Raw genomic sequence first — 27,742 nt, forward strand, 5'->3', positions numbered from 1 at the left:
GTTCTGTATGCAAAAATAAATAAATCTTTAGGGGGAAAAAAAAAACAACCAATACCAGCCCTCCCTGGTGGCACAGCGGGATAAGGCACAGCATTGAGAAGCTAGAGCCACTGCAGCAGAAGTCTGATCCCCGACCCCCAAGGTGACCCACATGGCCTGGCAGACCTCTCCTGATCCGCCCACTGTGCCCCTCAGCAGTGTACTTTGCAGTCGGCCTGTTCTGCTCCCCACCCTGTCTCTGGTGAATCCTCTCATCACCCCTGCCCCTCTGGCCTTTATCCCAGTTCTGTATGCAAAAATAAATAAATCTTTTTTAAAAAATGCCTTTTATAGCTGGCTTTAAAGAAACTTGGTGAATACAATCTACCTTAGCAACACACACACACCTCTGCCAGAATCGTGAGAGAAATGAGGTACTCACTTCAAAAAAGATACTAGTTATTATACACTGGGAGATGCTAGAAGCTTAGACTTTGCAAACAGAGCTTAACAAGTGAAAATATAGTGGAAAGGAAGGTAGAAGAAAAGGAAACTTCCAGGAGTCCTAACCAGGAGCCCAGGTCCTGTTGTCCCGAACCTCCTCCCCATCTAGGGACAGCAGCCACTTTTTTCACTTGAGAACAAGCCCCCCACCTTCCCACCTTGTGGTCCCCATGATGCCCACGGAGGTTTGTCTCAGGCAACAAAGATTTAAAGATGGAGGTACAGGCAGAAAGAGGGGAAGCAACAAGAGCGCAGGCCAGAGCCCCCAGAATCCCTTCAAAGCACGGAGATGGGGGCTCACGAGAAGGAGCCACCCCGTGCATCTACAGATGGCAAGTCGGGGTCCCCTTCTCTGGCCATGCAGCGTCCCCGATGCCTGGACCACGGAGAGAGACCACCCCCTTCTGCCTGGCCCAGGCCTCACCGTGGGACTCTGGCCAGGCCTGGGGGGAGGAGGCCTGGGTGGCCAACTCACCAGGAAGTCTTCCTCACAGAACACCTTGCCGTTGACGAAATAAAAGGCTTTTCCTCTCAGCTTCCGACCTAGGGGAAAAATATAAAGGCAGGGTGAGAAGAAAATGCTGCTAGCTCGTGAAGAAAGGTAAAATCTTTTCAGTGAAACAAACGTGAAACATGTCCACGTGGACAAAAGCCTGGTTACTGCTAGCTGCTGTGGCCTCGGGGAAGGGCAGGGTGGGGAGAGGGCAGGCCTCCCAGGGGGTACTGCTCAGAGGGCAGAGGGCAGACCCCTGGGCTGACTGCGGGTTCACCCCACACCACTTTGAGCACCTCCTCTCTGCTGAGAAATAAGCCTGTAGGACAGGATGGAGAGTGGGGGTTCAACCTGGGCAAGACCCCTGAAATTGCCCAGGCCCCCTGATGTGCCCTATGACAACCCACCAGGAAGCTCCTACAAACTGATCAACTGGCAACTTCTCTACATTATCTTTTTTTTTTTTTTACTGAACACACATTGTTGAAAGGATAACAACTTTTCTTATTTTCTCTTTATCTAAATGGGGTAGGCCAGAAGCCACACAGATTTCCCAGAGATGAGGCCTCTGTGCCCAAGGCCCCCAGAACACAGGGCTTTGCTTCGGTTCCAGGAATCAGGTTCTGAAGAATCCAAACTGGGAATTGATTTGTTATATTAGAGAACAGGTCACCTGTGTTGCAAAAATCAGAGAGGAAGATCATCAAAATGCAAAAGCCTCTCACCCACTAGGATTCTGAGAAAAACACAGCAATTTCGAGCTTTTTCACGTACAATATGATAAAAGATGTTTTAAAGGATCACGTTTGCTTAGATGGTTAGCTGTGTGTTGCTGTAAGCTACTGGTGAGTATGTAAAACGATAAACTGTCCCTGGAGAGGAAACTTTATAATGTTTATTTCTAACTTAGTGGGGTTGTCTGGGACTTAGCTTAGGAAAGAATTTGAAATGTGAATAAATATTTAGATCTAAATTGCCAGCCTTAGAAAAATGATTACATGAAACAGAGTATATCTAAATGAGGATGTATTAATGGATGAAATAGTATATAATCATTTAAAATACTACTTTATACATAAAATACTACTAAACAAGTTGAAAATTCTATAGAAAAATAAAATGCCAACCTACCAATATTGAAAGATGTTTATAGCTTAGGATATTCAAAGTAAACTAGCAAATATAAAAGTAAGCTAGGCAACTGAACTTATAATATAGTTATATTTCAATAACTTATACACATACATACATTCCATTGATATGAAAAAAAAGAACTAAATGATCACACAATAAAACCAATAGTAGCTAGCACTGGAAAACAGCATTACAGAACTTTTATTGGCTATTTATTTCTAGTTAATAAATTTCTTTCATTAAAAAAATCTAGTATTGGCCCTCCCTGGTGGCGCAGCGGGTTAAAGCAAAGCACTAAGAAGCTAAAGCCACTTCCACATGAGTTCGATTCCTGCCTGCCCCGGAGGTGACCACATGGTGTGGCAGGCCTCTCCTGACCCGCCCGCTGCTCCCCTCAGCAGTGTACTTCGTCGATCTGCCTGTTCTGCTCCCCACTCTGCCTCTGGTGAAGCCTCTCACCACCCCTGAGCCTCTGGACTGTACCCCAGTTCTGTATGCACAAATAAATAAATCTTTAAAAAAAAAAAATCTAGTATTATGTAGCACTGGTAGGTTGTATTAAAGGGAAATTTCACTTGCTAATTTATACATTTCAATATTTAAACCTTTTTCTCTAGTACTAGGTACACAGCTAAATGGTATGAGAACAAATTCACTTTTTGCTTCAGACATTTCTATAATAAATTATTCTAGAATTTATAATCTGAAAAAACTAAATTTTTTTAAAACTATGTAATGTGAAAAGCAAGCTCTAAGATTAAAAAAAAAAAAAAAAAAAAACTGTATCTCAGGCCCTCCCTGGTGGCACAAGAATTGAAGTGCAGAGCTATGAAGCCAGCCACAGCCACTGAACATGAGTTCGATCCCTGGCCCCGGAGCTGACCCATATGGCGCAGCAGACCTCTCCTGTCTTGCCCACTGCTCCCCTCAGCAGTGAATTTCAGCCAATCCAACTGTTCTGCTCCCGACTTTGTCTCTGATGAAGACTCTCACCCCCTGAACCTCTGGCCTGTACCCCAGTTCTGTATGCATAAATAAATAAATCTTTAAAAAAAAAAAAAAAACACTGTGTATCTCAATTATGCAAAGAGAATGAGCAAGGAAATTTTCATGAATGGACACATGTGGTGTTGGTATAATGGGATGGGGAGATCAATAGTTGCTGCTACTTTATACTTTCCTATATTCCTCCTAAACTTTTAATATGAGCAGATAGTACTTCCATCATCCTTTTAAATATTACCCAGGGCCTTCCTGGTGGCTCAGGGGTTAAAGTCCCAGCACTATCAAGCTATAGCCAGCGCTGCAACATGAGTTCAATCCCTGCCCCAGAGGTGACCCACATGGCGCGGCAGACCTCTCCTGACCCGCCTACTGCTCCCCTCAGCAGTGTACTCTGTCGATCTGCCTGTTCTGCTCCCCACTCTGTCTCTGGTGATCCTCTCACCCCCTGCACCTCTAGCCTATACCCTAGTTCTTGTATACTTAAAAGGAAATAACTCTTTAAAGACAAATAAATGTTTAAAAAATTATGTACCCTAACAGCTGTTGGCTGCCTTCTGTGTTTCAGCTGCTGTATCGGGACTTTCATAACATTAACCAAGTCTTCAGAGTGTCCAAAAACCTCACCATCCACACTGCTGTGCCAGCAGCCTCTTTCCCACCCACTTCCTGTGCTGCCTTCTCCTCTTACAAGCCACGCGGGCATGGAGGGACTTCCGCCCGGGTCTAGGCAGAACTAAAACCAGGCACGAGAGGCGGCGTCAGGGGCATGGGATGGGGGGTGCCAGAACTGACTGACCTCACTGCAAATGGGGGTCCAGGGCTCCTCCTGACTCCTTGGGCTTCCTGTCCTCTTCCTAACTCACCACGCCCACTTCCAGCTCTTTAAATTTCTAGGCTCGGGCCCTCCCTGGTGGCGCAGCGGGTTGAAGCACTGCTCGAAGAAGCTTAAGCCACTTCTGCATGAGTTCGATCCCCGCCGGCCCTGGAGGAGCCCCACATGGCTTGGCAGACCTCTCCTGCCCCTCCCGCTGCTCCCCTCAGCAGTGTACTTCGTCGATCTGCCTGTTCTGCTTCCCACTCTGTCCCTGGTGAATCCTCTCACCCTCCGCATCTCTGGCCTGTACCCCAGGTCTGTATGAATAAATAAATAAATCTTTTAAAAATAAATAAATAAATAAATATATAAATAAATTTCTAGGCTCAGTGGGATGCGCCCAGGTAGTAAGTGGATAGATGGATCACGGGTTGTCAGACTCTGACGTGTATTGGGGTCCATGTGCCGTGGGTCCCCCACATGAAAGCCTGTGGCACTTGACTGCCCTTGGACAGTGCAGCTCTCCCCACCCAAAGGAAAAGACCTGAAAGTCCACTCTCCTCTGCCCCGTATGTGCGAGGCCTCCTTTGTGAACAGAGACAGGAGCACGTGGTGGGCATAGTGCCAACTTCACCCAAAGAGACCCGGGTTCACATCACAGCTTCGGTCATGAAGGCAGGTCACTCTCCTCGGGAACAAAGAAGCGAATTTTCATTTTCAGACCTTACCATGTACTGGGCACTTTCCTACACTGTACCCCACTTCCCTGTCTCGCCAATTCTGTCAAAATCCCTCCTGACCATGGCTCTGTGGACAGAACCTGGTGGTGCTGACGCCCATCTCCCCCGCAGGCACGTTCTGGGGACAGAGAAGCCAGGCGGGACATAGCAGGTGACCTGTCTTGAGAAGCGGGGAAGCAGAAGGGAGGCATTCTCCAGGACCACTGCAGAGCTGGCTGACGAAGCGCACTCACTAACCTGGAAACTCCTGGAATCTCTAGGTCCTGGAAGTTCCCAGCACAGGCTGGATCCAGAACAGCCTGCAGGCTACAGCAGCCTGTCACCACTAGGTGACACCAAACCACAGCAGACGCAGGACAGGTGGACACTGCACAGTGGGCTGAGCACTCCTGGCCCTGCGGGAACCCTGCGATCACATGACCCACACTCCCGGTGGTTTACCTCCCCGGAGTCGTCGCTGTGCAGGTGGCTCAAGCAGACCTGCCTACCCGACTAACACACGGTGCGGGAGTTGTGATTTGGCCCAGGGCAAAGTCAGCACTGCCCACCACACTGCATGGTCTCTTTGTTCAAAAAGGAACCTCAAAGAAAGGGGAAGAAGGTAGATTTATTGGGCTATTCCCCTGTCTCCCAGGTGGAGCTGAGATTCAAGGTGGCATACACTCAGACGTGTGACTAGGGAGCCGGCTGTGAGGTACCAGTGACCCTCAAGCCGTAACATGCGTCAGAACCACCCGGGGATCTGTTAAACAGGCTGCCAACCCCAGCCCCAGAGATCCTGACATGGTAGGTCTGGGAGGGGTCTGAGAATTCGGCCTTCTAACTCACTCCTGGGTAAGGCTGTTGCGCCCATCCCGGGGCCACACTCTGAGAACCCCCAGGTTGAGGGAGGCTCCAGGTCTGCCTCTGACCCAACATTTCCAGTTAACGCAATTCAGTCTGATCAAGCAAAAGTTCTAAGACCCCGGCCACCCCCAGCAACTGGCAGCGAACACAAGCCGTGACGGGAAGTGGGCCCCAAAGGAAGGGCTTCCCCAAGGGGGTTGCAACTGAGATGGAAAAATGCACAAAAATATGTAAAAATAAACCAATATAATAAAAATAGAAAGAAAGGGCTTCCCTCACCGTCACTCTAGTTTCAGGACCGTCCTGCTGCCAGGCCAGGATCCCCACACCAGGAAAGAGCTAGCGACATGCACACCAAAAATATACCAGTTTTCCCAGAGCTTAAGAATACAGGCGTCCAAGTTGCTCTTTATTTTCTGATGAGAATAGTTCATAAAATATTGACTAAAAAATGTACAGACGCGACTGCCCAGAGACGCAGTAAATGAATATTTTATATTTGCCTTCAGGGGGGCACCTTCGGCGCTCAGAGGCAAGGCTATTCAGCCGGTGCAGCTCACAGAGGGAGCCAGAGGGTCAGCCTCACAACCTGGCAAAGCTGAGCTCCCCTGCCACACTGCTCCCTTCCCTCTGGAAATAGACACAACTTACTAGTCTGGAAAGTAACTGGCCCTTCGCTCTGGGGCTTCACCACAAATTTCAGTTTCCAAAATACTTGCCTCAAAAGTAAAAATGCACAGTTTACCCAACAATGAGAACAGTTCCTGAGGAAAGGTAGTACAAAATGAGCTCAGGGCGTCTTTTCATTGTTATGTCCCAGTTGGCAACTTCTACTGTGCCCTCCACGGTGTGAGTCACATGCAGCCAGGCATAGGCAAGCTGAATTAAAATGAAATGACGTGAACATTAGTGCAAGTCCCTGAGCAAGTACATTACGGGCCCCTTAGGGCCACTGGTGACCGAGGCAGCTACGGGGAGCTGTAACCATCACATTAAGCTCTATCCGAGCTACTCCTTCCAACATCTGTTTCTAGAACAGGTTAACTCTGCAAAGGTATTGCTGATGCCCAGTGGCCTGGTCAAGCTGACATGTAAAACTACTCATCACAGGGTTAGAGCTAAGGGCAGAAATTTAAGGGAACGTGAAAGACAGGTGTTCGTCAGAGACAAGGGCGCCAAGGAGAAGCAGGCAGCCCCCCACCACCAGAAACAAGTGCCACCTCCACCCAAGACCTTCCCCCCTACGCCCAGGGCTCTGCCTCAGAGGTGAGAGTTGATCCAACACGCTCATTTCATGCTCACTAGGGGTCAGGCCCCGGCCTGGCAGAGTACTCTTCAGTCTAAGCGTCGAGGATGCCGGTAACACTGGCATGTGGTGTGGGACGACTGAAGGACAAGAATGCAGAATCCCACCCCAAGTCCTGCCTGTGCAGCCCATCAAGGGCTCAGGGTGTAGATGATGTGGGTGGGGGCAGTAACAGTGGAGGTCCCTCTGCTGGGGTGCTCTGTGCTACAGAGGCTCCCCCATCCCAGACTCCGTTAATGTTACGGGCATAGGAAAAATCCGGTATCCTCTGACTGGACTGACGGAATCCGATCTGGGAAATCAATCTGATTTGGGGAATCTGAGTCCAATTCCAGTGTATTCAGCAGACAAGACACCCTATAATGAGGCCTCATGTAAAGGTCGCCTCTCCACTCTCCAGACCCCCACCCCCCCCCGGCTCTTTGTCCAGTCCCCGGCTGTTAGGGCTAGTTCCTGACTTCTTCTTCGCCCACTCTTCCTTTCTCACGTTCTTAGGCTTCAGCCTTTTCCTTAGAACCAGCTGACTCACCCAGCTCGTGCAGAAATGATGAATATGATGAGAAATACTGGGATGACTCAACCACTCAGAAACTTAGGGATCAGAGGTCTTAAGGAAAAAAGCTTCTCCAGGCCCTGAATTCATTTCTAAGTCCTGTGGGGCACCTGCCACAGAATTCTACTCCCCTGTCCCGGGCCACCCTGTACCTCAACTCAGGAGGCTCTGAGTCATAGTCCTCATCACCACGCAGCCCCAGGGCAGCAGCTGACCTGAAAGTCCCACCCCGTGCAGAGCCAGCTTCCTTCCTTCAGCGTACTCTCTCTCTAACCCAGGTGACTAAGGCAGGGGCTGAACGCAAGGGGCATGCCCATCCGACCCCAGGTCCCGTGTCAACCAAGCCGCTAACTGCAGTGACACCAACCGCAGCAAACACGCCCTCTCTGTAAAATGAGGATGATGATGATGAACTCTCTGGGTGGCCATGGGATCTGGTGTCGGTGTGGCGGCAGGTCTAAGGTGGAGTGGGGCTCACAGGAAGCGTGAAAGCTCATCTGTCAAAGACTGAGGAAGGCCACGCTCCCTGTGTCAGGGAAGCAGGCCTGTGGGGAACTAAAAGGAGACCTTCCTTGTTCAGGCTTCACGATTTTTGAATTTGTGAGGGTTTCCAAAGGCTGGATTGGTGACATCGTTCACAAAGTCAATGAAAAGAGTGAACAGTGTCCAAGGCGGTATTCAGGCTTTGTACAAAAAGAAAAACAGTTGACAAGAACCCTCCTGATCTTTACTTTCCTGGCTGGTGAATCCCCAACCACTGACTTACTCAGTAAGGGCCTCTGTTCTACAGCTCAGGACTCAGTCCTGGCTGATTTCGCTCCATGAAGTGATGAATGGGATGTTTTTCATGTCCAACACACAGGCTCTTCACTGTCCTGGCAGGCTTGGTCTGGCTTGGGGCTACCTGTGTGAGCATTCCCTCGAAAGCCCACCCCGTCTCTGCCCGGCACAGATGCCTGGCTGTTGGAAGTGGGGCAGGCAGGGCATACAGTCCGTACTGTTACATTTTCTGAAGGTGCGGCTGCCAGAGCCCCTCAGGACGACACACACTGAGGCCACCACATGGGCCCTGCACGTCCACATCATCCCCAGGAGACCCTGCCTGCCCTGGCGGCCTTCCTCTGAGCTCAGGCTTCCCTGGCTCCCCAACCCATCAGCCCAGAAGGTGCCTGCCTCCCAGTCCTCACCCCCCAACACCTGGCAGCCTCACATTCTCAGGGGGCCTGGGAGGGAGAGCAAGGGAAATCTTGCCCAGTCCATCCTTTTCCAACTCACATGGCTGACAAAGAAGCCATGGAACTGGGGAACAGGTTTCATCCTGATGCCAGAATGGAATGGCTCAGTCTTTACAAAACAAACAAAAATCTGGCTTTGGGGACCAGACGCTGCCTGCAGCGAGAGTGGCCTTCTTTCTCCCTCGGTCTACTCTGGAAGGTGTCAAGAATGCTGCTTGCACTCCCCAGTCCAGCACACTTTTCCTACCTTCTCATTTCACCTCTCTCAAGCCACAGATGGCGCCAGCTTCCCCTCAGCCAGGCACTCCACTCTCAGCTTCAGACAGGCGGTCACCAGCCAGGGCCAAGCCTGCCCCCCTCATGACCCTCCCTCCCACAAGAGGGCGTGCCAACAGCCTCCTGAGAGCATCCAGGCCACTTTGGGTGGGCAGAGCCTCTGGGGGAAGAAAAGAATCCACAGCACACATCTCCATGGCAACCAAATACACAGGCTGCCCAAGGAGCAGGTCAAGAAAAAAGGGGACTTCACCAGACCACATACACACACCCACATATCGCACCCTGAATGCTTACTTCTGGGAACCAACACCAATGAAATAACTCAGCAGAGGGACAAAAGGATGCAAAGACACCCATTGGGTGTGTGTAAGGCACCCAGTGCAGGCGAGCTCAGCCGAGGGCTGTGTAAGTTGCCACGTGTACATCAAAAAGGACACAACACTTATATGCTCTGCTCAGACTCAAAAAAGTGTGCACACATTCTGGCAAGATCTAGAAAGGAAAGAAAACACACTAGTGAAAATGGCGATGCAAGCAGTCAGGACATGAGTAAATTACCTGAACAGAAGGAAATTACATCTAGTGTTCAAGAGAGGCTGCGGTGACACACAGGGGTGTAGGTGTCTCCAGCACTCCTGCCAGCGGGAGCAAGCGGTCAGCTGACACAAGAGGAGGCCCCTCGGCAAAGGGGGTGGGTCACTTTTTGTGAAGCTTTGGCTCATTTCTTCGGCTACTCTGTTCTGGGGCCTGATTTGTTAGTTCTAAAATCACAGAATGTGGTTCACAGCCTCCATGAGAGCCAAAAGCAGGGAATGCCAAATCCAGGAGAAAATGGTCCTTTCACACAGGCAAGCAGGGAAGGCTTCCTGGAAGAGGAGGTGTGAGCCGGTCCTAGGCAGGACAGAACCCAGGTGGACGGCTTTCTGCAGCTAGAAAGCTGGGAGGTCCTGACCGGGATGCCAGATCTCACCTCATCCTGCAGAGCTTCCCTGAAGCCCCCCAGTAAAAAGTTTCATATCACCCATCAAAAAAGAATTTAGAGGCGAGGATAGTCTAGGGAATAGTGTGATCAGAGACAGAGAAATAGAAAAGAGAAATTTAGCTGGACAGTGGCAAAGAAGCCAGAGGCAATAAGATGGAGTCCTGGCCATGGAGACCTGACCACGTGGCCTTCAGTGCTGACCACAGGGCTCAAATGAACTGTTCTGTCTTCCTTAGGCGTCTGCTGTGCGACCCAAAGCAAGACAAACTCAGGCAGCAAGAACTGGCGGGCCGTGCAGCCAGACAGCGCTGACTCACACACCAGTAGGTTCTCCCAACAACCTTCTAAAGTTCAAATGCTGGAGTAATTGCTCGAGATAAAAGAAAAAACTGCTTCCACTGAGTATTTTTTCCTGTAAAATAGAGCAAATATTGAGAAACAGTTGCTGATGGCAAAAGTCAAAAGTAATTCTTTAAAGAAGATACGATCGCAATGCTGTGCAGAGTTTATTTAGCGCGCCGATGAGAGAGGGAAGTAGCAAGATGTCCCAGCCGGGAGACGGCCGAGCCCTGGCCACGCGAGCCCGCAGAGATGCGCTCATACGTCTGCTCAGAGCCACAGCCACTGCTGTCAGCCCCAGAGCAGCTGACCCCGGGGCCAGCAGGCCGGGCAGGTTGGGGCGGTCACCGCAGCCTGGGCATCCAAGGCTCTCAGGTGGGCCAACCTCCCGGAGGCCTCCACGAGGCGCGTGGCACTAACCCAGGGTGCTCGTCCTGGCCTCTCCCTGGAGTCACCCGAACAGTACGCACGCAGTCCCCATCTGGAAAGTCACCGCAGCTGAATCTGCTGGTCAGCAGGACTGGGGCAAACCTCCTGAGGTGACTCAGAGGAGCAGCCGGGACTGAGATCCAGCAGGCCACACGATAAAACCCCTCACCCCCACCGCGCCACGGCTAAGCCGCCAGTCTCGTGGGGCCCTGTCCCCACGTGCTCCTCAAAATGAACCTTTGGTAGAGACCATCAAACACGCATGTTCACTCCCTGGCCGACTTGGCAAATGTCCTGTGGTGAGTTAAAATCTCCTGGGGTTGGGGGGCAGAGGGAGGTCGCCGTCAATTCACTGAGCAGCTGTGAGCTGAGCACAGGAAGCGGGAGCAGATGCCCACAGAGGCTGTGCTGAGAGGCACCGACGGGTGGGTGCCTCCTAATCCAGGATCCTGTCAAAGAGAGACAGAGGGACACCGCTGCACAGCAGCTAGCGATTAACCAACCATCTTTGGGCTGGATGCTGTCCCGTCTGCTCCTGCTCTCCGTCCCCATGCCCCCGACCCCACCTCTCCACACATACTTACTGCAGGCCGCACAGGTGAAGCACGCATCGTGGTAGAGGTTCCCCATGGCCTGGCAGGCCTGGCCGGCCCCAAACACCCCTTTGCTGCATTTCACACAGGCTCCTGTGAGGTGAGAACACACCAGTGAGTCAAGAGGGAAACAGTGGGAGGCCCATCCCCCACAACTGGCCCACTGCCAGCTGGGTTACTCCTCTGCAACGCCCTTGTCTCCTGCCCTTGTTCTATCAGGTTGGAAGGGCCCCTGGACTGGACTTCAAGCCACCCCTCCCCCGCCCTGTCCCTACTGCAGGCTGACGTGCAGAGTGCCTCTGCCGAAGTTTTCACTGGCCCAAAGTTCCCACTTTGAGAACTTTGGCACCATGATTATAACATGCCAAGCACACAGGTCAGGTAGTGTCCACTAAATTACTTCCTTTAATTCTCAGTGGTCACCACCAACTAGGATTTACTGTGCTCACTTTCTTCAAAAAGTTCTGCGCCCCCCGCTCCACTTGGTCAGACTGCAAGTCACGGCCATTCCTCACCTGTCACCTGGCCCCTCTGCTCCCATCAGGCCTGCTGGGTCCCAGCTATCAGCCCTCGCTGCTCCCCTGCCTGCACCCTCAGCCCAGTCCTGCCCTCGGGGCCTCAGATCTCCCTCAGGACCGGCTCCATGACTCCTCCTCCCCATGGGCTCTCTCTGAAGCAACAGGACAATCCAGGAAGGCTCCAACCTCAGGCCCCAGGGCCCTGTTAGTCCTCCCAGCACCTCTCTTATTCAGGAAAAAGAGGGTAGTCTACCTGCTCGGTCTGTCCCCAGGAGCTGCCGTCAAGACTGCTCTGTCAACCAAAAACTCTGAGGAGCTGCCCTGTCTCAGCCACCAAGGGCCTTCGGTGTTCTGAGCCCAGAACACAAGTAGTTAGGAGCTAAGAGACTCGTGGGGTTATTTGAACTCCGAGCCCCCACTTTGATCTATAAAGTGGGGGTAGCAGTCGCACCACCTCAGGGTACAGATTCCACAGGCAGACTTCAACCCCCCAGCAAGTTCCCCAAGGCCCCCTCCCTTGCACCTTCTCGCACCGGCTGAGACATTGCTTGTGCAGGTAGGATGAGCCCCCCAGACAGCCCCCAGAGGCTGCTGGGCCTCGCCGGCAGCAAAGTTCCTAGTGTCCCCTTGCTGTGAAACTGAAAATCTTGAGGCGTTCAGAGGCCTCAGCATTTCTCTTCCTCTCATTATCTCACATACAACTCGGGCTGCTCTTAAATCAAGAAACATCAGTTTGAGGCAAACTGCACTCCTCCAGGGACACCGCAGAGCTCGCCAGCTAGCGGGAAGAGGCAGCTTCCCCACCCCACTCCTTTAAGGCTGCTCACGCCAAAACCCCTGGCACTGCCAGCTGCTCTAGCAGCCAGGCCCATGGGGCCCCTGGGCAGCACCTGGATTGGGGAGTACCGGGTGTGGGAGTGATGGTGTTGGCAGTGGACACCACTGGACACAGCACCTGCTTGTGGCCCGAGTGACAGGATCTTATCCTAACCGTGGCCTCTGCAGGGATTCAACAGAGAGCCGATGAGCTGAGCCATTTCCCGTGCAGCTCCCGAGGGGCCTTTCCTCTTCCCTGCCTCCCCAACACACATGCCCTTGCGCCCCCTGTTCAACCTCTGCCCCTCCAGAAGCATGTTCTTTTCACAGAGGTCTAGAGTCTTGTTCCTCTGTGAACAGCCTCACAACTGACAACGTGCATGGAGTATGCTGTCCGCAACATACACAAAACAGGGAAAGGTGACATGCATGGCCACTGAGCGCTGGCTGTGGCACCGTTCAAATGTGACGCTGGGAGAATGCTCTCCTGAGAACCACCACCTGGAAGGCAATGGCAGGTATCCGTTCCACCTCCAGGTGATTCCCAGGTCCCTTCCAGACCCCTGTCCCCAAGCCCCTAGTTGAGCTGACTCTAACACTTTTCAAAGAGTAGCAAAGGCTGGTTGGCCAGTCAGCCACTAACATGCTCGAAGCCACCCCAAAGGCAACCTCACTGGCTCCCTGGCAACCATGGCGCGGCCCCTTGGCTCAGCCCCCTGCAGAAATGTAAGCTGGAGCGCAGAGGTGCTCAACAGCATGGTCGGCCCTCCCACCCACCCTCCGAGAGGACACAGGAAGAGGCCAGTCCTCAAAACAGCTTGCCAAAGACAAAGACAGAGTAGCGTTCACAAGTCGGGGGGGCTGCTGACTCAGAGTGAAGAACTGGTCTCACCTGGGTTTGACGAGTGAAACAGACCCCGTCTCACTTCTGCGGGCAGAGCCAATGGCAAGATGAACAGCCCCTCCCAGAGGCTTCCCCCTCGCCACCTCGCTCTCCCCGTTTCCTCTCGGTGGGGGGCTGTGACCTACAGACCTCGGCCTCCCCCTCGCTCACGCCTGCAGCTCAGCCCCTTCTGAGCGCTGACATCCTTTCTCACCGCTCTCCCACCAGCACAGACACAAAGTGAGGAAGGCAGCCACTGGGGTGCTCGCCTATCAGGCAGAGAGCACTGAGGGTCCCCCGAGAAGCCAAGTAGGTAGGAAAATGTTTCACCCTGTGCTTGGGGCAAAGGGGTAGAAAACGACTTCGTGGGCAGGAGATAGATGTATCCTTCCTTTGGTAGGAAAAAAAATGGAAAAAGTAAATTTTCCATTCTAAGAAATAATGTACCTGCCAGACCCTGGGCTGGGACATTCGTCCCAGGTGGGTGCTGCCACCCTCTTGCTCAGCTTCCCTAAGTCCCTGTACCCCGGGGGTGGTCTCTCCACTGGACGTTGGAGAGAACACCTGAGCCTGGGTTCTGACCCAAAGGTCCTGTTTGCCCCACCTGGTTGTCAGCTGTGGCTGTTTCTGCCACGTATGTGGGATCCCCCAGAAAGAGAGGGGTTCCTTCCTTATCCCCCACGCACTTCCTGTTCAGGGGTTCAGACCCAAGACCAGCCCCAGCGCCCTGCTGACCACCATTCTGCCCAGGCCCGCACACACGGGCTGTCTCCAGAGTGCAGACTCTTCATCTGGCTGCTCCCTCTTACATCATTGCTGTGGGCTTCTTCTGTGTACCAGGAGTCCCTTATCTTTCATTACAGAGATGCACTGCTGTGTGGGGACCACAATTTGTTTATCCACTCACCACTGACAGACATCACCTAATTTAGGGCAGAGGCAAATAAAGTGACTTATGTACCGTGTTTATCTAGACAGCTATCTCCTTTGCTCTGCACCAAAGACTGGGACGAGCTGGCTGGGTCTAAACAACAGGTGTTTAACTTTTTAAGAAACTGCCAAACCGTTTTCTAAGTAGATCATCAGATCTATTCTCACCTTCCCACCAGCAGCGTAGAGTTCTAGTTTCCCCACACTTAGATGACCGTCTTAAACCCTGTCCATTCTAGCAGGCATGTAGTGGGACCTCCCTGCGGCTTTGACGGGCTTTGCTCTAATGCCTCGATGTGGCACCCGGCAACTTTTCATGTGCTACTTGATGTCCGACAGCGTCTTTGCTGAAGTGCTTGTTCAAATCTTTTTGTTGAGTTATGAGATTTTCTTACACAATCAGGAAACAAGTCCTTTATCAGTTACCTGCGTGGGAAATCTTTGCTAGAGCTCTATAAACTCCACTCCCTTGGTCTCCTGGGACTGTCAGCTGCTTGATTTCAACTTCAGGAGTGTCTGGGGTCAGCCTCACTGCTCCCTCCAGTGCCAAGACCAGAAACCCTCCCAAGGAGTAAGCCACAGCAGTCACGGCCCAGCTTCACTGGCTTCTGCTCCCTTGAAAATCACTGTCCCTTGTAGCCTGAGTCACTGTCTTGACAATTGTGGGTGTGTATCTCGTCTGATTTTTTGTTTTTTTTAATTTTTTGGGGGGTATTTGGGACAGGATGTTAATCTAGTCCCTGTTACCCTCTCTTTAGAATGGGCATTATTAAGCTTCATCTGTGCCAAGTATTATTTTACACAAGTAAGATATGTTTCCTTAGTTCACAGTAATCCCACAAGGTAGGTGTTATCAATTTACAGATGAAAAAACTGAAGTTTAACGATTAAGCAGAATACCCAAAGGGGGCGGACGCTACCTCCGGGTCCTTCCCACGGCAGGGGGAAGAAAGTGAGGGGCAAGAGGAGGTCCAACGACTTGAAACTCAGCACTTCCACATCACAGGCACAAACGAATCCATAAAACCAGCTCACTGGTCAGAGCAGAACCGTTGCCTGGCTGCAGCTTATAGACAGAGGCCAAGTGCACCCCACCTCCCCGAGCGTGGCCTGGGGGTCGTGGCGTGGAGGGATCCTGCAGAAAGTGTGTGTGCTTTAGGGCCTCACTTCACATGATTATGTGGGAGCTTAGGAGGCTGGGTGGGGCTTGAAAGATCACTGGGAGCCAGTAGAATGGGGATTTTCCTTTATTTTTAACAGGATGTTCATCACTTTGGTTTTTCCTTTCTGATACTTTTGTTAGTAGGATTTATTTTTTAGAAGTCTTAGATGCATATTTAGATGCACAGGAAAATTGAGCGGGTGGCAGAGAGATTTCCCGTACACCTGCTGCCTTCCCCATCGTACACCAGGGGGGTTGCACTAGCTAAGACTGCGAACCTACACCAACACATTGCAGCACCCGAAGTCCACAGCTTCCAGGAGGGTTCACTCTTGGTAACGGGCATCCTGTAAGTCTGGACTAATGCAGAAGGTCCCGTACACTGCACGCAGAATTGATTCACTGCCCTGATTCGCTGGCTCCACCCACTCAGCCCTCCCAGCTCCTGGCAACCATTCATCTTTCTGTTGTCGCCACGGTTTTGCTTTTTCTGACCTGTTAAATGTGGAAATCACACAGACGGCATCTTGCCCTGAGTAATCTGCTTCTCAGGTTGTTCATATCGTTCCACGACTTGCTGACTCATTTCTTTCTAGTGCTGAGTAATATTCCATCGCCTGGATGTGCCTCCGCTGAGCTAGCCACTCACCTGCTGAAGGACGTCTCTGCTTATTCCAGGTCTAGGCAATTACGAACCGCGCTGCCAGATAAAACATCCGGGAGAAAATTTTGTGTGAAGATAATCTTTCAGCTCATGTGAGTAAATAAATATCAAAGAGTGTGACTGCTGGACCGTGTGATGAGTATGTCTAGCTGTTTAAGGAACTGCCAAACTGTCCTCCTCCACAGCGACTACAGGATTCTTCTAAAAATCATAACAGCCATAGGAAAGGGCAAGGTCTAGAGACAGCTTCCTGTTTGAAAAGATGGGCACCCACAAGTCACCCAGGATAATGCACGCACCTCGCTCCCTCCCCCCGCCAGGTGAGGCCAGCAGTCCACGTCTCCTCTCACTATCAAAAAACTAAGCTGCCGAGGGCAGGGCTCTGGCTGTACATTTTAACAGCCCAGAAGCAGAAGGGAAGCAGTGGGCCCCTTCATGGCTGATGCCAGGTAAGCACTGACTGCCTTGAAAGCTGGAGTCGGGGCATAGGAGGCTTCCAGGTCAGGGAGGGTAAAAGGTGTGCGCGGTGCAGGAGGGTGAGTGGCCGCACGGAGCCTACGGTCTGCGAGGAGGTGGGCTGGATGCAGGGCGACTCCACGGGGGACCCATGAGTCTCGGAGGTGACCTTCTGCACCAGGAATGAGGGTGGTGTTGGAGAGGAAGGGTGGGCGGAGAGACAATGCACACCGCAGGCGGCAGGCAGGGTGGAAAGGAGCTGCAGCTTCCCAGAGCCTCAGAGCTTCCTCCGGAGGGGCTCCAGGCTGTCACTGACCACAGAGAAGCCTGGAGGACAACGCCCCCACCTCACACCGCCTGGCTCTCATCCAGGGGCTAGAGATAGGCAGGCCAGGCCTTGGGCAGTTGTCCAGAGCCTTTCCTACTGACGTCCACGTGACAGAGGGCCAACGCTGCTCCACTGTGACTGGGTGTCACTGCGATGTCCTTTCAGAGGCCCAAGCGTGTAGCAGGCCTTCCAAAGGGCTTCTCAGCTCCAAAGGTTTCCCGCTGAGGGGATGTGACAGTTCATTAGAGCTGCCACCAGTGTCCCACAGCAGCTGCTACTCAGCTCCACAGTCACAGCATCGGAGAAATATCAATCAGGCTGGCCCAGCTGCACGAGGTTTACAAACCACTTAAAAAGGGAGAAACTTTTCTCAAAACCGAACATCAGTGCAGCCTCGCACAGATCACAGACAACAGGGACAGCACCAGGGTGTCGGGCACAGGTGGAGCCCAGCCCCTCCGCCTCCTGCGGCAGCCCCAGGAGGATTATTTGAGTCCCGACAGCAGGGAAAATGATCTAAGGCAGACACCTCGCCCACCTGGGCAGGCACCACATGAAGTAAATGATCCCGAATTAGTAGCAGATTATCTCCCACCATCACCACGCTAAGAAAATAATTTGGTTTGGCCCACGGCGCCTTCCCCAATCCCGTGCAAAGGCGGGTCCCTACAGGACCGCGAGCAGGGGGGCCTTGCCCGAGAGCCCCGCGCCGTTCGGGCGGACAGCCAGGCTGAGGGCCCTGGAGCCCCCGTGGGGCAGCCCACGCCCGCCGGTGGGGATCACGCCAGCCTCTGGGCTGTTGTGGGAAGGTCCGGACTCCAAAGCACCAGCAGGCTACTCACTGGCATGCCCTGTGCCCCAACTCACACCCGGGCTCGTCCGGTGACAGCCCGCTGCGTGAGCACGGGAGTCTCAGCTGTCCCCACCTGGTGAAATACCTCCTTTAGTTCTCTCTCCAGGTGCTGCACCCCACCTGGGATCACACAACCACAAAGCAAGCGCCCGCTGAAGGGGGCTGAGGTAAGGGGCAGGGTGTCCAGTCAATGTTCGGGGGCCCCTCAAAGCGGCAGCTTGTCCTGAGCGGGTCTGAATGAAATATTATGAGCACAGGTGGAGCAAGGCTTCTCCTCAGCTGAAGCCTGCAGCCTGTGGGGTCAACGCTGGCCAGCTCTGAAGTCAACAGGTTCTAGAGAGCGGCCGAGGGTTTGGGGGAGCAGAATCAAGGGCCCCGGCAAGCCCTCCTCCCAGCTCGCACGCCGCCAGCCACTGCTGGTCTGGAGCAGGCACTGCCTGCGGGGACTCACTGCAGCTTGGGACCAATCAGAGCACCCTGGCGGCCTGAAGACGCCTCAGAGCTGAGGCCATGGTGCAGACAATGCAACGTGCCACACCCCACCTGGCACCCTGGGCCTCCTCTGGCTCCATCCTCTCCCCCAAACACCCCGTAATCCCCGACTGAAGGGCCAAAACACCTATCAAGCCACAAAGGAAGTATTTAAGGCCACTTTGGGCTCTGGGGTAATTGCGTTGTCTCTGTTCACTCTGAAGCTGCTCAAAACCAACCATGGCGTCACTTCATAGCACTGGAAGAGGAAGTTTCCCCATCACTGTAAGCTAGAGCGGCACCAGCTCTATCTCAGGTTCACTTCTGGCCCCAGCACTCCCTTCGTCTGGCCTGAATCGTCCCCTGCTGTCCACTCTCCAGAGGAAAAAAAAAAGTTCGGGGTATCCCCAAGCCAAGGCCTGCACCCCAACTCCTCATTCTCTAGGGTAACCCTCCTGTCCTCCATCTCTCCTGAAGAGGGTCTGCTCTCATTTCTCCACAGAGAAAAACAAGAAAAATAAGCACAGGAAATAACACTCCCCTCGCCAGGCATCCAGTGCGGGGCGGGGGGGTCAGGGAGGGTGCCGAGGGGGGCCACTCACCACTGATGCCTGGCAAAGACAAGCGCGCTGGCAAGAAGAGCGCTGTCGAGGGTGCAGAGGTGTCCTCTGCACTGCGGTGCAGCATGGGCATGCTTTCTGGGGCCAGAGTGGGACAATGTACCAAGGGTCTTGAAAAACTTTCACCCTATTAACAGAATTTTTCCTAAGGAAAAAGAAAAGACACTGCAACAAATGGATATACAGAAAGTAGGCTGGTGGTTGCCAAGATTCGGGGTGCACAGCCAAGACCTTGGGGGCCGTGCCAGCACAGCGCAGCAAGCAGGCAGAGGAGGCAAAAGGTGAGGAGTGCAGGGCCTCGGGGCTACGGGCGCTGATTCTGGGAGCCGGGGAGGGGATGCGGGTGGGGACGAAGCATTCTTTCTGGGGCCCGGAGAGACAGCCCTGGTTTGGCCTTATAGTGACCAAGCTGGCTGCTGACTGGGCAGGGCTTTGGGCAGACGGCGGTGGGGCCCAAGACTTTCCTGTGATCCAGACTGCACGGCTCACGCTTCTCTACTTCCCCCTCCGCCGTGTTGGGCAGGAAGGAAGAGGGGCTTGTCAGGAAGATCTGGAGAAGGGATTCCTGTTGCATGTGTGCTGGGGGTGCGGGGAGGGTCTCAATTCTGACTCTATAATTACTTGTGTAAAATAGACTCTGGCTGGCCCTGCAAAGAAATCAGGCCAACAAATGGATGACACAAAGTTTCTCAGAAAGTTCCAGAAAGCAAATGGAACTGGGGCACACTTCCAGAAAGTAACTCAAAGGGAAACATGCTTCCTGGGCTGGCCTCTGAACTCGAGTTTTGTGACATCGCTAGAGGCCTTTTCTCTGGGCTAAATCTGTACAAATCTCACTAAAGCCTGCAATTCTCAAAGTTCATCTTTATTAATTCAGAGATTTATAAGGAAAAAACCCCAAACCGCTTAACAACTTAAACGTGGTTATCTCCCTATACGATGATGGGTGACTTTTATTATTTGTGTCTAAAAACCCTGACTTTCCAGCAGTTAGCTCTACTGAACATGTTTTAAAATGCCAAAACCACAGCAGACTTCCGTATTAGAGAAAGTTGGTGAAAAAGAACCAGGCACAGTCACTATCAAAAAAAAAAAAAAAGGGCTGAAAATTACTTGAGTAGAAAATATTTCAACAGAAAGAACCGAAAAAGTATCAGCCAAGTGACACCAACTCAGAGAGCGGGTGGCTTAAAGTACAACAAGCAGAAGAGAGTACAGGAAAATTCCTGACGCCGCTCAAGACAAGACCCTAGGAGGCCTGCCCGGCTGGTGGAGGCATCAAAGGTACAGCTACTCCGGAGTCATCCTGACCACTGCTGGGAAGGTCACGCACACTCCTATGACGTGGCAGTGACCGGCTCATAGGTCCTCACCCAGAGAACGAGAGCAGGCCGGAGAGGTGAGCACCACAGACCTGCCCCATGACAGTCAGACACTGAAAGGCCCGACGTCCCTCAGTGAGGGTGGGCAAACAAGCTGCCGTGCAGTCATGTGCTGGAGTAGCGCTCAGCAAGGAAAAAGGGCTGAAAGTGATAGTGCAACAAGAGGCACGATCTGAGTGAAATAAGCCAGACAAAAGAAAACTGCTGATTCTTGCAACTTGCAGTAGTTCCCTAAAATTTCAGCAAATACTGAATTCACAAGCACCAAACCACGGCTCCCAATGGAAACCACTGCCACCACCTTTTCACCAACCAGTCAACACATCACCTAGTACCTTTGTGACGAGGTATAAAGACACCTCACCTAGTATATGTTGCTGTATAGTATATGTTGCATTGCAACAAGTAAACTGCTTGATCTACTTAGTATACACTGTATATATTGCATACATTTATTTAGTATAAGTTGTACATATACACTTATTACAGGTTGTATATACTGGGTTGTTGGGAAAAATCATGAGACATTTTTGCTCGAAGAACAGAAAAAAAATCCACCGTGACTCTTCCGACAACCCAAGACAACCCAAGACCACTGCTGGTTTATGTGGCAGGGGGAACCTTTTCTTCCTGACCAGCCCCCTTCACCTCCTTTGCTCTCCAGCGATAAGCTTGAGCAGAGCTGCTTCTCCCCACACATACACAAGCCCACACCCACTGTCAGGAGCGGACAGTCCAGAGAGGTGGTCGCAACACAGGAGCAACTCCCAGCCCTTGTCCACTCACCGCTTTTAAAATTGATTTCAGTGCTGCCTCTTGAGAGGAGGAGCTGAGCTATGTCAGAACGGGTCCCAGACAAGCGGGCCTCTGGAAGCTGCCTGGAAGGCCACCCTGGCTTGGCCACCCTCCCCCACACAGGCAAGGGCCCCAGAGCCCTGGCAGAGCACACGCAGGGCAAGGCTACCTCTCTGGACAGGAAACACTGCCCTCATTCCTCTGACGGGAGCCAGGGGATGGCTGTTCCCAGGCGATGCTCTGCCTGAACTCTCTAAGCGTGTGTTTTTAAGGTCCTGGAAAACTAGCTCAGCTACAATCACCCTGCTCCCTCATGCCCAGGATGTCTACCTCCGTGCGAACACACACCGGAGGCTGAGCAGTGGGCCGGCCACCGCTGTACCAGGCAGGCTGTACTGGGGGCCGCAAGTGGACAAATCACAATCTTTCTGTTGAAGCATTTGTGGGTCTGAACAAATCAGCTGAGCTTGACCTTCACTCGGGCCAAGGTAAAGATGCATGGGAACTTTCAGGAAGCCACCAGAGGCAAGCCACGCCTGTTCTGGGTGCCTGCAGGCCACGGCTTGGCAACGCCAGCAGTGACTTGGCTTTTTAAGGCAGCCACGCTTAAAAAGCTCAGCAGGGCCCTCCCTGGTGGCGCCGCGGGTTGCAGCACAGCACTGAACGCTAAAGCCACTTCCGCATGAGTTTGATCCCCGCCTGCCCCGGAGGTGACCCGCACAGCGCAGCAGACCTCTCCTGACCTCTCGCTGCTCCCCTCAGCAGTGTTCTTCATCGTCGGCCTGTTCTGCTCCCCACTCTGTCTCTGATGAATCCTCTCACCGCCCCTGCACCTCTGGCCTGTACCCCAGTTCTGTATGCACAAATAAATAAATTTTTAAAAAAAATTTTTTAATTAAAAAAAAAAAAAAAGAAGTGGCCCTCCCTGGTGGCGCAGCGGGTTAAAGCACAGCACTGAGAAGCTAAAGCCACTTCCACATGAGTCGATTCCCGCCTGCCCCGGAGGTGACCACATGGCGTGGCAGACCTCTCCTGACCCGCCCGCTGCTCCCCTCAGCAGTGTACTTCGTCAATCCTCCTGTCCTGCTCCCCACTCTGGTGAATCCTCTGGTGAATCCTCTCACCGCCCCTGAGCCTCTGGCCTGTACCCCAGTTCTATATGCACAAATAAATAAATCTTTAAAAAAGAAGTAAAACAGATGAGGCTACTTTTAATAACATGTATTTTACTTAGTCCAAGACATCCAGAGTATTCCCATGTTCACATATCTTAAGTATTGAAGGGTGAATGAGCATTTTACATTGTTTTTCATGTAAAATTTCAAAATCCAGAGTGGATGTCAGACAGTGCACACCTCAGTCTGGACCATCCGCCCTCCTAAGTGCGCAGTAGCTGCCGTGGCTCCTGGACTGGACAGAGTTTTGTTTACTCCTCATAGCCCCATTTCGCTGATGAGGAAACTGAGGCATGAGAATGCTGAATAACTGACCCAGGGCAGATCCAAAGCCCACAGACGTAAGCTGCTTTTCATTCCCACAAGCAGCTCCTCACTCTGATCTTGGATCAGGTAAGACAGCACGCCTGCCAGCCCAGCCCAGCTCCGGCCGCCCAGCCAGACGTCCCCAGGACTCTGGTGAGCTGGGGCCCTGTCAGGTCTCCGCCAGACGAGCCACAGCATCCCCGCCCTCCAGTCCTCAGCTACTCCAGGCACCTTCTGCCCGCATGAAGCTCGTCCGAGTAACTCCTAGTCGGGGAAGGTGGAGACAGCTGCCTCCTGGGGCTCCCTGGCACTCCTGGCGCGTGAGTGCGTGCTGACTCTGGAGCACGCCCACCATGGCAGCGACATCCCCACTCACAGCAGTGGCAGCAGGAGGAAGTCAGGGACTCACCCTCCGCCACTGGCCAGGGCACCCACCCACTCACTCAGCAAGGCCTTACCGAGCGTCTGCACGTCGCCGGTCACTGCCGGCAGCCGGGGATACAACAGTGGACAGGACATACACCCCACTCTCACGGAGCTCACACTCCACAAGGGGGACCTACGCAATGAGTCTTCAAGCACAAAGGAAGCCTCGTGAACCCCAAGGCTGGTACAGCAGGTGCCCCATAATGGCTACTGGAGGTTTAAGTTATTTGGGCTTGGAAGATGGGGCGATGAAGAGTCTGGGGCAGGGCAGGTGAGAGTGAGAGGCCCACTGGAGGTTCATGCCCACCACCCCGGGACTCTGGGGCTCCACCCTCCCAGGCAAGACTGGAAGCCATCCTTCCACCCAGAGACTGCAGGCTACACCCCTAGGGTGCCCTTCCCAAAAGGCGGTCCAGGGCCCAATCCGCCAAGGAATAGGCCTCTCCGAGTTTAGACTCCGGAGGTGCAGACCCCCAGCATTCAGTTCCACCCCATGTCACAAGCACGCCGCCCACGTCCTTACCCGAGAAGCTCACGCTCCACTCTGACGGGGCAGTCAGACTGGGGCCTCGCGCTGCCACCAGGCACCGGGTGCCGAGAAATTACACTTGTAGCGCCCCCACTGTTTCTCAGTCCTCTAGTGAGCAAACCTCGGCATTATCACCAAAATATTTCAAGCTCTGATTCAGGCTTCGTGGTATTGTAAACATATACCGCAATCCGTCCATTCAGCAAATACTTGAGGAGCAACAGGCCAGGTCCTGCGTATCTTGAATCTTATCACTAATTAGGTGTCTGATTTTAATTTCCTTATTTCTTAAGTGCTACTTCATCCGATAACTGGCATTTTTTCTCTAAAAGAATGTCGTTTTGACTCCACGGCGAGGGCCCCGTGACCCAGCCGCTGCGGGAGACGGCACTCCAGACTACCTCTGCCGGGACGGGCGGTGTCCCTGAGGGAGCGGGCGGGCAGGACAACTTAAAGACGTGCCCGCGGCCAGTGTCCCTCTGCCCAGATGTGTCCACTCATGCACGTGGCTCACGCTTTCCCCCTCCAGGCTTCTCCACTGGGTTTCTGTCTCCCCCGCCAGCCAACGAGACAAAATCTTGCAAGTGCAGCCAAGACACACGCCCCACGCACAGTACCTGAAGCAGGTGCTGCTCCAAACACCGGCAGCCTCACAGCCATGGGCACCTCCTGGACACCAGCCCCGACTCTAAACTGGTTCTAGAAGCCTGCAGCTCTGGGAAGGAAACAGAATCCCACCGAGCACAGGGCATCCAGTGCCCACGGGGGAGGAAGCTGAGAGCAGAAGCATGAAGCAAGGTGCCTGAGCGGGAGCGAGGGCAAGCAGCACGCAGGCCGAGCACCCTGCGGTGCAGACAAGTCCTCGGCAAGCACGCTGGTGCCAGCTGCGAGTCAGCCGGCTGCCCGAACGCCATCCTAAACTCACTACCCCGCTGCAGCACCAGAAAGCGATGCGAGCCACGGAGGAGGAGACGGGCTCAAAGCAGGGGACAGTCCGGTGGGTGGCAGAGCCCCACCCTGACGCCAGTCCCCTGGGTGAGCGCTGGCTGTCGCGTGAGCAGCATGGCTGCTGCGTGTCCCCAACCCCAACCCCACTGAAAGGAAAATATACACAGCCCGCAGGGAGGCTCATGAGAACAAGGAAGCTGCAGCCGTGGCCAGAGGGGCTTTGGGCCGCAAAATGCCAATATGCTATCCTTTTGTGAGGAGGACATGACCATCCCACGTTCCCCCACTGAGCCCGCAGTGGTGTGTGTTCGCCCCAATCGGGGCCTGCATTCTGAGAGGGTGCTTGTCCCCACTAACTAGGTCCTCGGGTTGCCTGGGTCACTGAACTGCCTAAGATCCACACTAATCTCAAGTCCCCTCCATTGGAATGACGGTACCATGGCAGGCTTCCAGAACATTCTTTATCCTACAACCTGTGTGGGGGGAGGAAGCCAGGTCTCTGTTATGTTCCCAACCAACTTCCAGTAACTGGGAATAACCAGTCCTCAATCTCCTGGGACACCCAGAGCTGAGTCACAGAACAAGAAACTTGGAAGGGGCTTGGCAAGTGTAAACTCAGTGCACTCAAAACTCAAAAATAACCTGGCTATGGATCTTAAAGTATTCCCTTTGAAATACTTCAGCAGAAAGTCTCCAGCCTTCCAACGTGACTCTGAGGTTCTGTGGCCAGCTGGTTTCCCTGGGAGGGGACAAATGAAAAACAAAACCTGGAGGAGATATAAATATTTGCTGGCAAGGCCTGCCCTGCCAGTGACGTGCCTTCGAAGTGCTGCAGGCCTGTTTTGGTTTAGGGTAAGGTTTCTGTTCGATCTGCCAGATGGGCTCTAAACATCATTGCATCCGATGTTGGGTCTTAAAGCAGCTCCTCGCATAGTCTGAGGTTAATACTGACCCATAGACCAGGATATCCTGGCTGCCCCAAGAAAAGCAGGGGCCAGCACCCCCAGGCCTGTCACACAAGCACCCCCCGGGCGTGGCCCACTCACCCAAACCCAGAGGAACATGAGAAATCGGAGGCTGAAGGGCCATGGGCAGTCCGGGCCACGAGGCGACAGGCATGTGTCCTCTGGGCTTCCCTGGCTCTACTGTGCCCCACAGGGAGTGGCTGGCACGGGCTCGGGGCCCTCGGGGCGCCCATGCCTCCCGGGCATGCTTGCAGTCCAGCTTTCCAGCCAGCCGGGAGTCTCTCCACACTCTGCCTTCCTTCCTGCTCCGCCAGAGCAGCGACACCCCAGCCCTGACGTACTCGTGGCCACACAGTGTGGGGGTCACCACTCCTCACACATGTATCAGGCAGGCGACTTAACTTCTGTGTGCCTCAGTTTCTCATAAAATGGGGATCAAAAGCATAGGCTTATTGACAGAATTGAGCAAGTTGATACATGTGAGATACTCAGGAAAGTGCTGGGACAGGGCAAGGGTTCAACAAGTGTCAGGAAAACTATCTCAGAACTATAACCCGGCTGAAAATCCCTTCTCCTCCCCCTTCACACCCAACTGAAGTCCCCACTCCCACCCAACCCCAAATTCCTTCAACAGGCAGTGGGGCCATGACCGTGCCAGAGCCGAGACCACGCTCCTGTGTCTGTGGCAGGGCCTGACACCCAGCCCCGCTGAGGACACCACAGGAGCCTGCAGAGGAGGTCAGGAATGTGCCAGCAAAGCAGGCCGGCACTGCCAGCTGTCCCTGAACTGAGGCCCCAAGCTCAGTGAGACCGTGAGCCTCAGCAGGCCTCTGGGCTGGTGACCACTGGAGCACCAGCAGTGGCCAGGCTGGGCTGGTCACTAAAGGACATCGTCAGTCCTTCTTAACCTCACTTCTGAGTCAAACGGCCTCTAGCTCAGCAAATACTTCCACCTCTGGCCAAAGACCCAAGAACCACAGCGCGTGACGCCCCTGGCCCCACAAAGCACTCCCACACTACTGTCCACTAGAAACCACACAAAGCCTGACGCTGGTGATCCTAAGGGTGGTCAGTGATTCAGGGTCTGCCCCAACTGTGTGTGTATTCCAGCTACTGAAGTAGGAAATGTAACCATAACTAAAATAAAAAGTGGTGTTCCATTCTGTAGAGGTCTGGAAGGAGGGTGGGATGCTGAGCCATCCAGCCTCTGCATCTCCAGGCTCTCCTCACTGCCGACAAAGCTGCTGCCCAACTTCATGTTTCTTGATCAGCTAAGATCCAGGCACATGACTGTGCCCAAAACCACTGCAACAGAACCTGGGTCATAACGAGTGCTCAGAGACCATCGGGCTCAGCAAGGGAGAGAGGGTGCCCACTGTCACAGCTTGGGTGGCTGGGAGGGTCAGACCCAGGCCAGTTTCTGGCTCCCCAATTTCCGTCTTTCTTTCACAGTTCCTCACCCTCTGTGAGAGTCATAAATCAACAGATGTAAAAAAGTATATAACAAAAAAACAAACCTCTGGCAAGAACGGTCATGTCAAAGGTCTGCTTCACACTCTGGATTATTAATGGAAAGAACAGAAGAATTAGATGGAAAAAACAAGACATTCTTTCCTGGCCACAAAGGAATAGAGCAGAAACTTCCTACCCCAAGAAGTGGAGGACTTCCGAGAGATGGCAGGGTGAGTCATACACACCCTGGGGGCCACCCTGAGAGCCACGTCAGGGCCTTCCAGGACACCCACCGCCCTCAGAGGCCACAGGGAGGCGGCACCAGGTGACCAGGACATCCACTGGGACCAGCCAGGGCAAGTCCCTGCGGTGGGAAGGACCCCAGGGACCACCCTGGTAAGCAGGAGCCAGTGAGCATGGCAGGGCTGAGTCTGGGCCCCTGGCCTCACCCACAGCATGCACCCCAAAGCTGACCAGTACACCTCGCTGACAGAGAAAGCACAAGCAGCTAAGCCCACAGCCCGTGAAGTCTCTGAAGAGCTCGCTGCTCGGGGAGTGGCCCACAGGACCAGGGAACACAGGCAACCAAGATGGTGGGCTGGGCAGCCCAGCAGGTGACGGGGGAGCTGGCCACGCCGGCGGCCCTGCTCCTCGCCACCCTGGGCTGAGATGCTTCCTGATCGCCACACATGCTCCACTCCTCCCCAAAGCGGCCATGGACACGCACATTTTCCAAACATACTGAACTGAAAGGTTTTAGCAGCTACTTCCAATCACTCGCTTGCTCAAAGACTCACATTCCCCATCAGAAGCCAGGACACTGGATATCCCT

General features: G+C 53.3%; 1 protein-coding gene across 1 annotated transcript in view; it reads right to left on the reverse strand.

Moving 5' to 3' along the window:
* LIMD1 (LIM domains containing 1) overlaps positions 1-27,742 on the reverse strand; it is a 45,737-nt gene that overhangs the window by 10,795 nt on the left and 7,200 nt on the right. The window contains exons 2-3 of the mRNA XM_004676251.2: positions 11,223-11,324; positions 959-1,026 (exon numbers count right to left, since the gene is read on the reverse strand). Of these exons, the coding sequence (XP_004676308.1) occupies positions 959-1,026; positions 11,223-11,324 (170 nt within the window). The remainder of the gene's footprint in view (positions 1-958; positions 1,027-11,222; positions 11,325-27,742) is intronic.

Source organism: Condylura cristata, unplaced genomic scaffold, assembly GCF_000260355.1.
Source record: "Condylura cristata isolate star-nosed mole 26May11 unplaced genomic scaffold, ConCri1.0 scaffold00004, whole genome shotgun sequence".
NCBI lineage: Eukaryota > Metazoa > Chordata > Mammalia > Eulipotyphla > Talpidae > Condylura > Condylura cristata.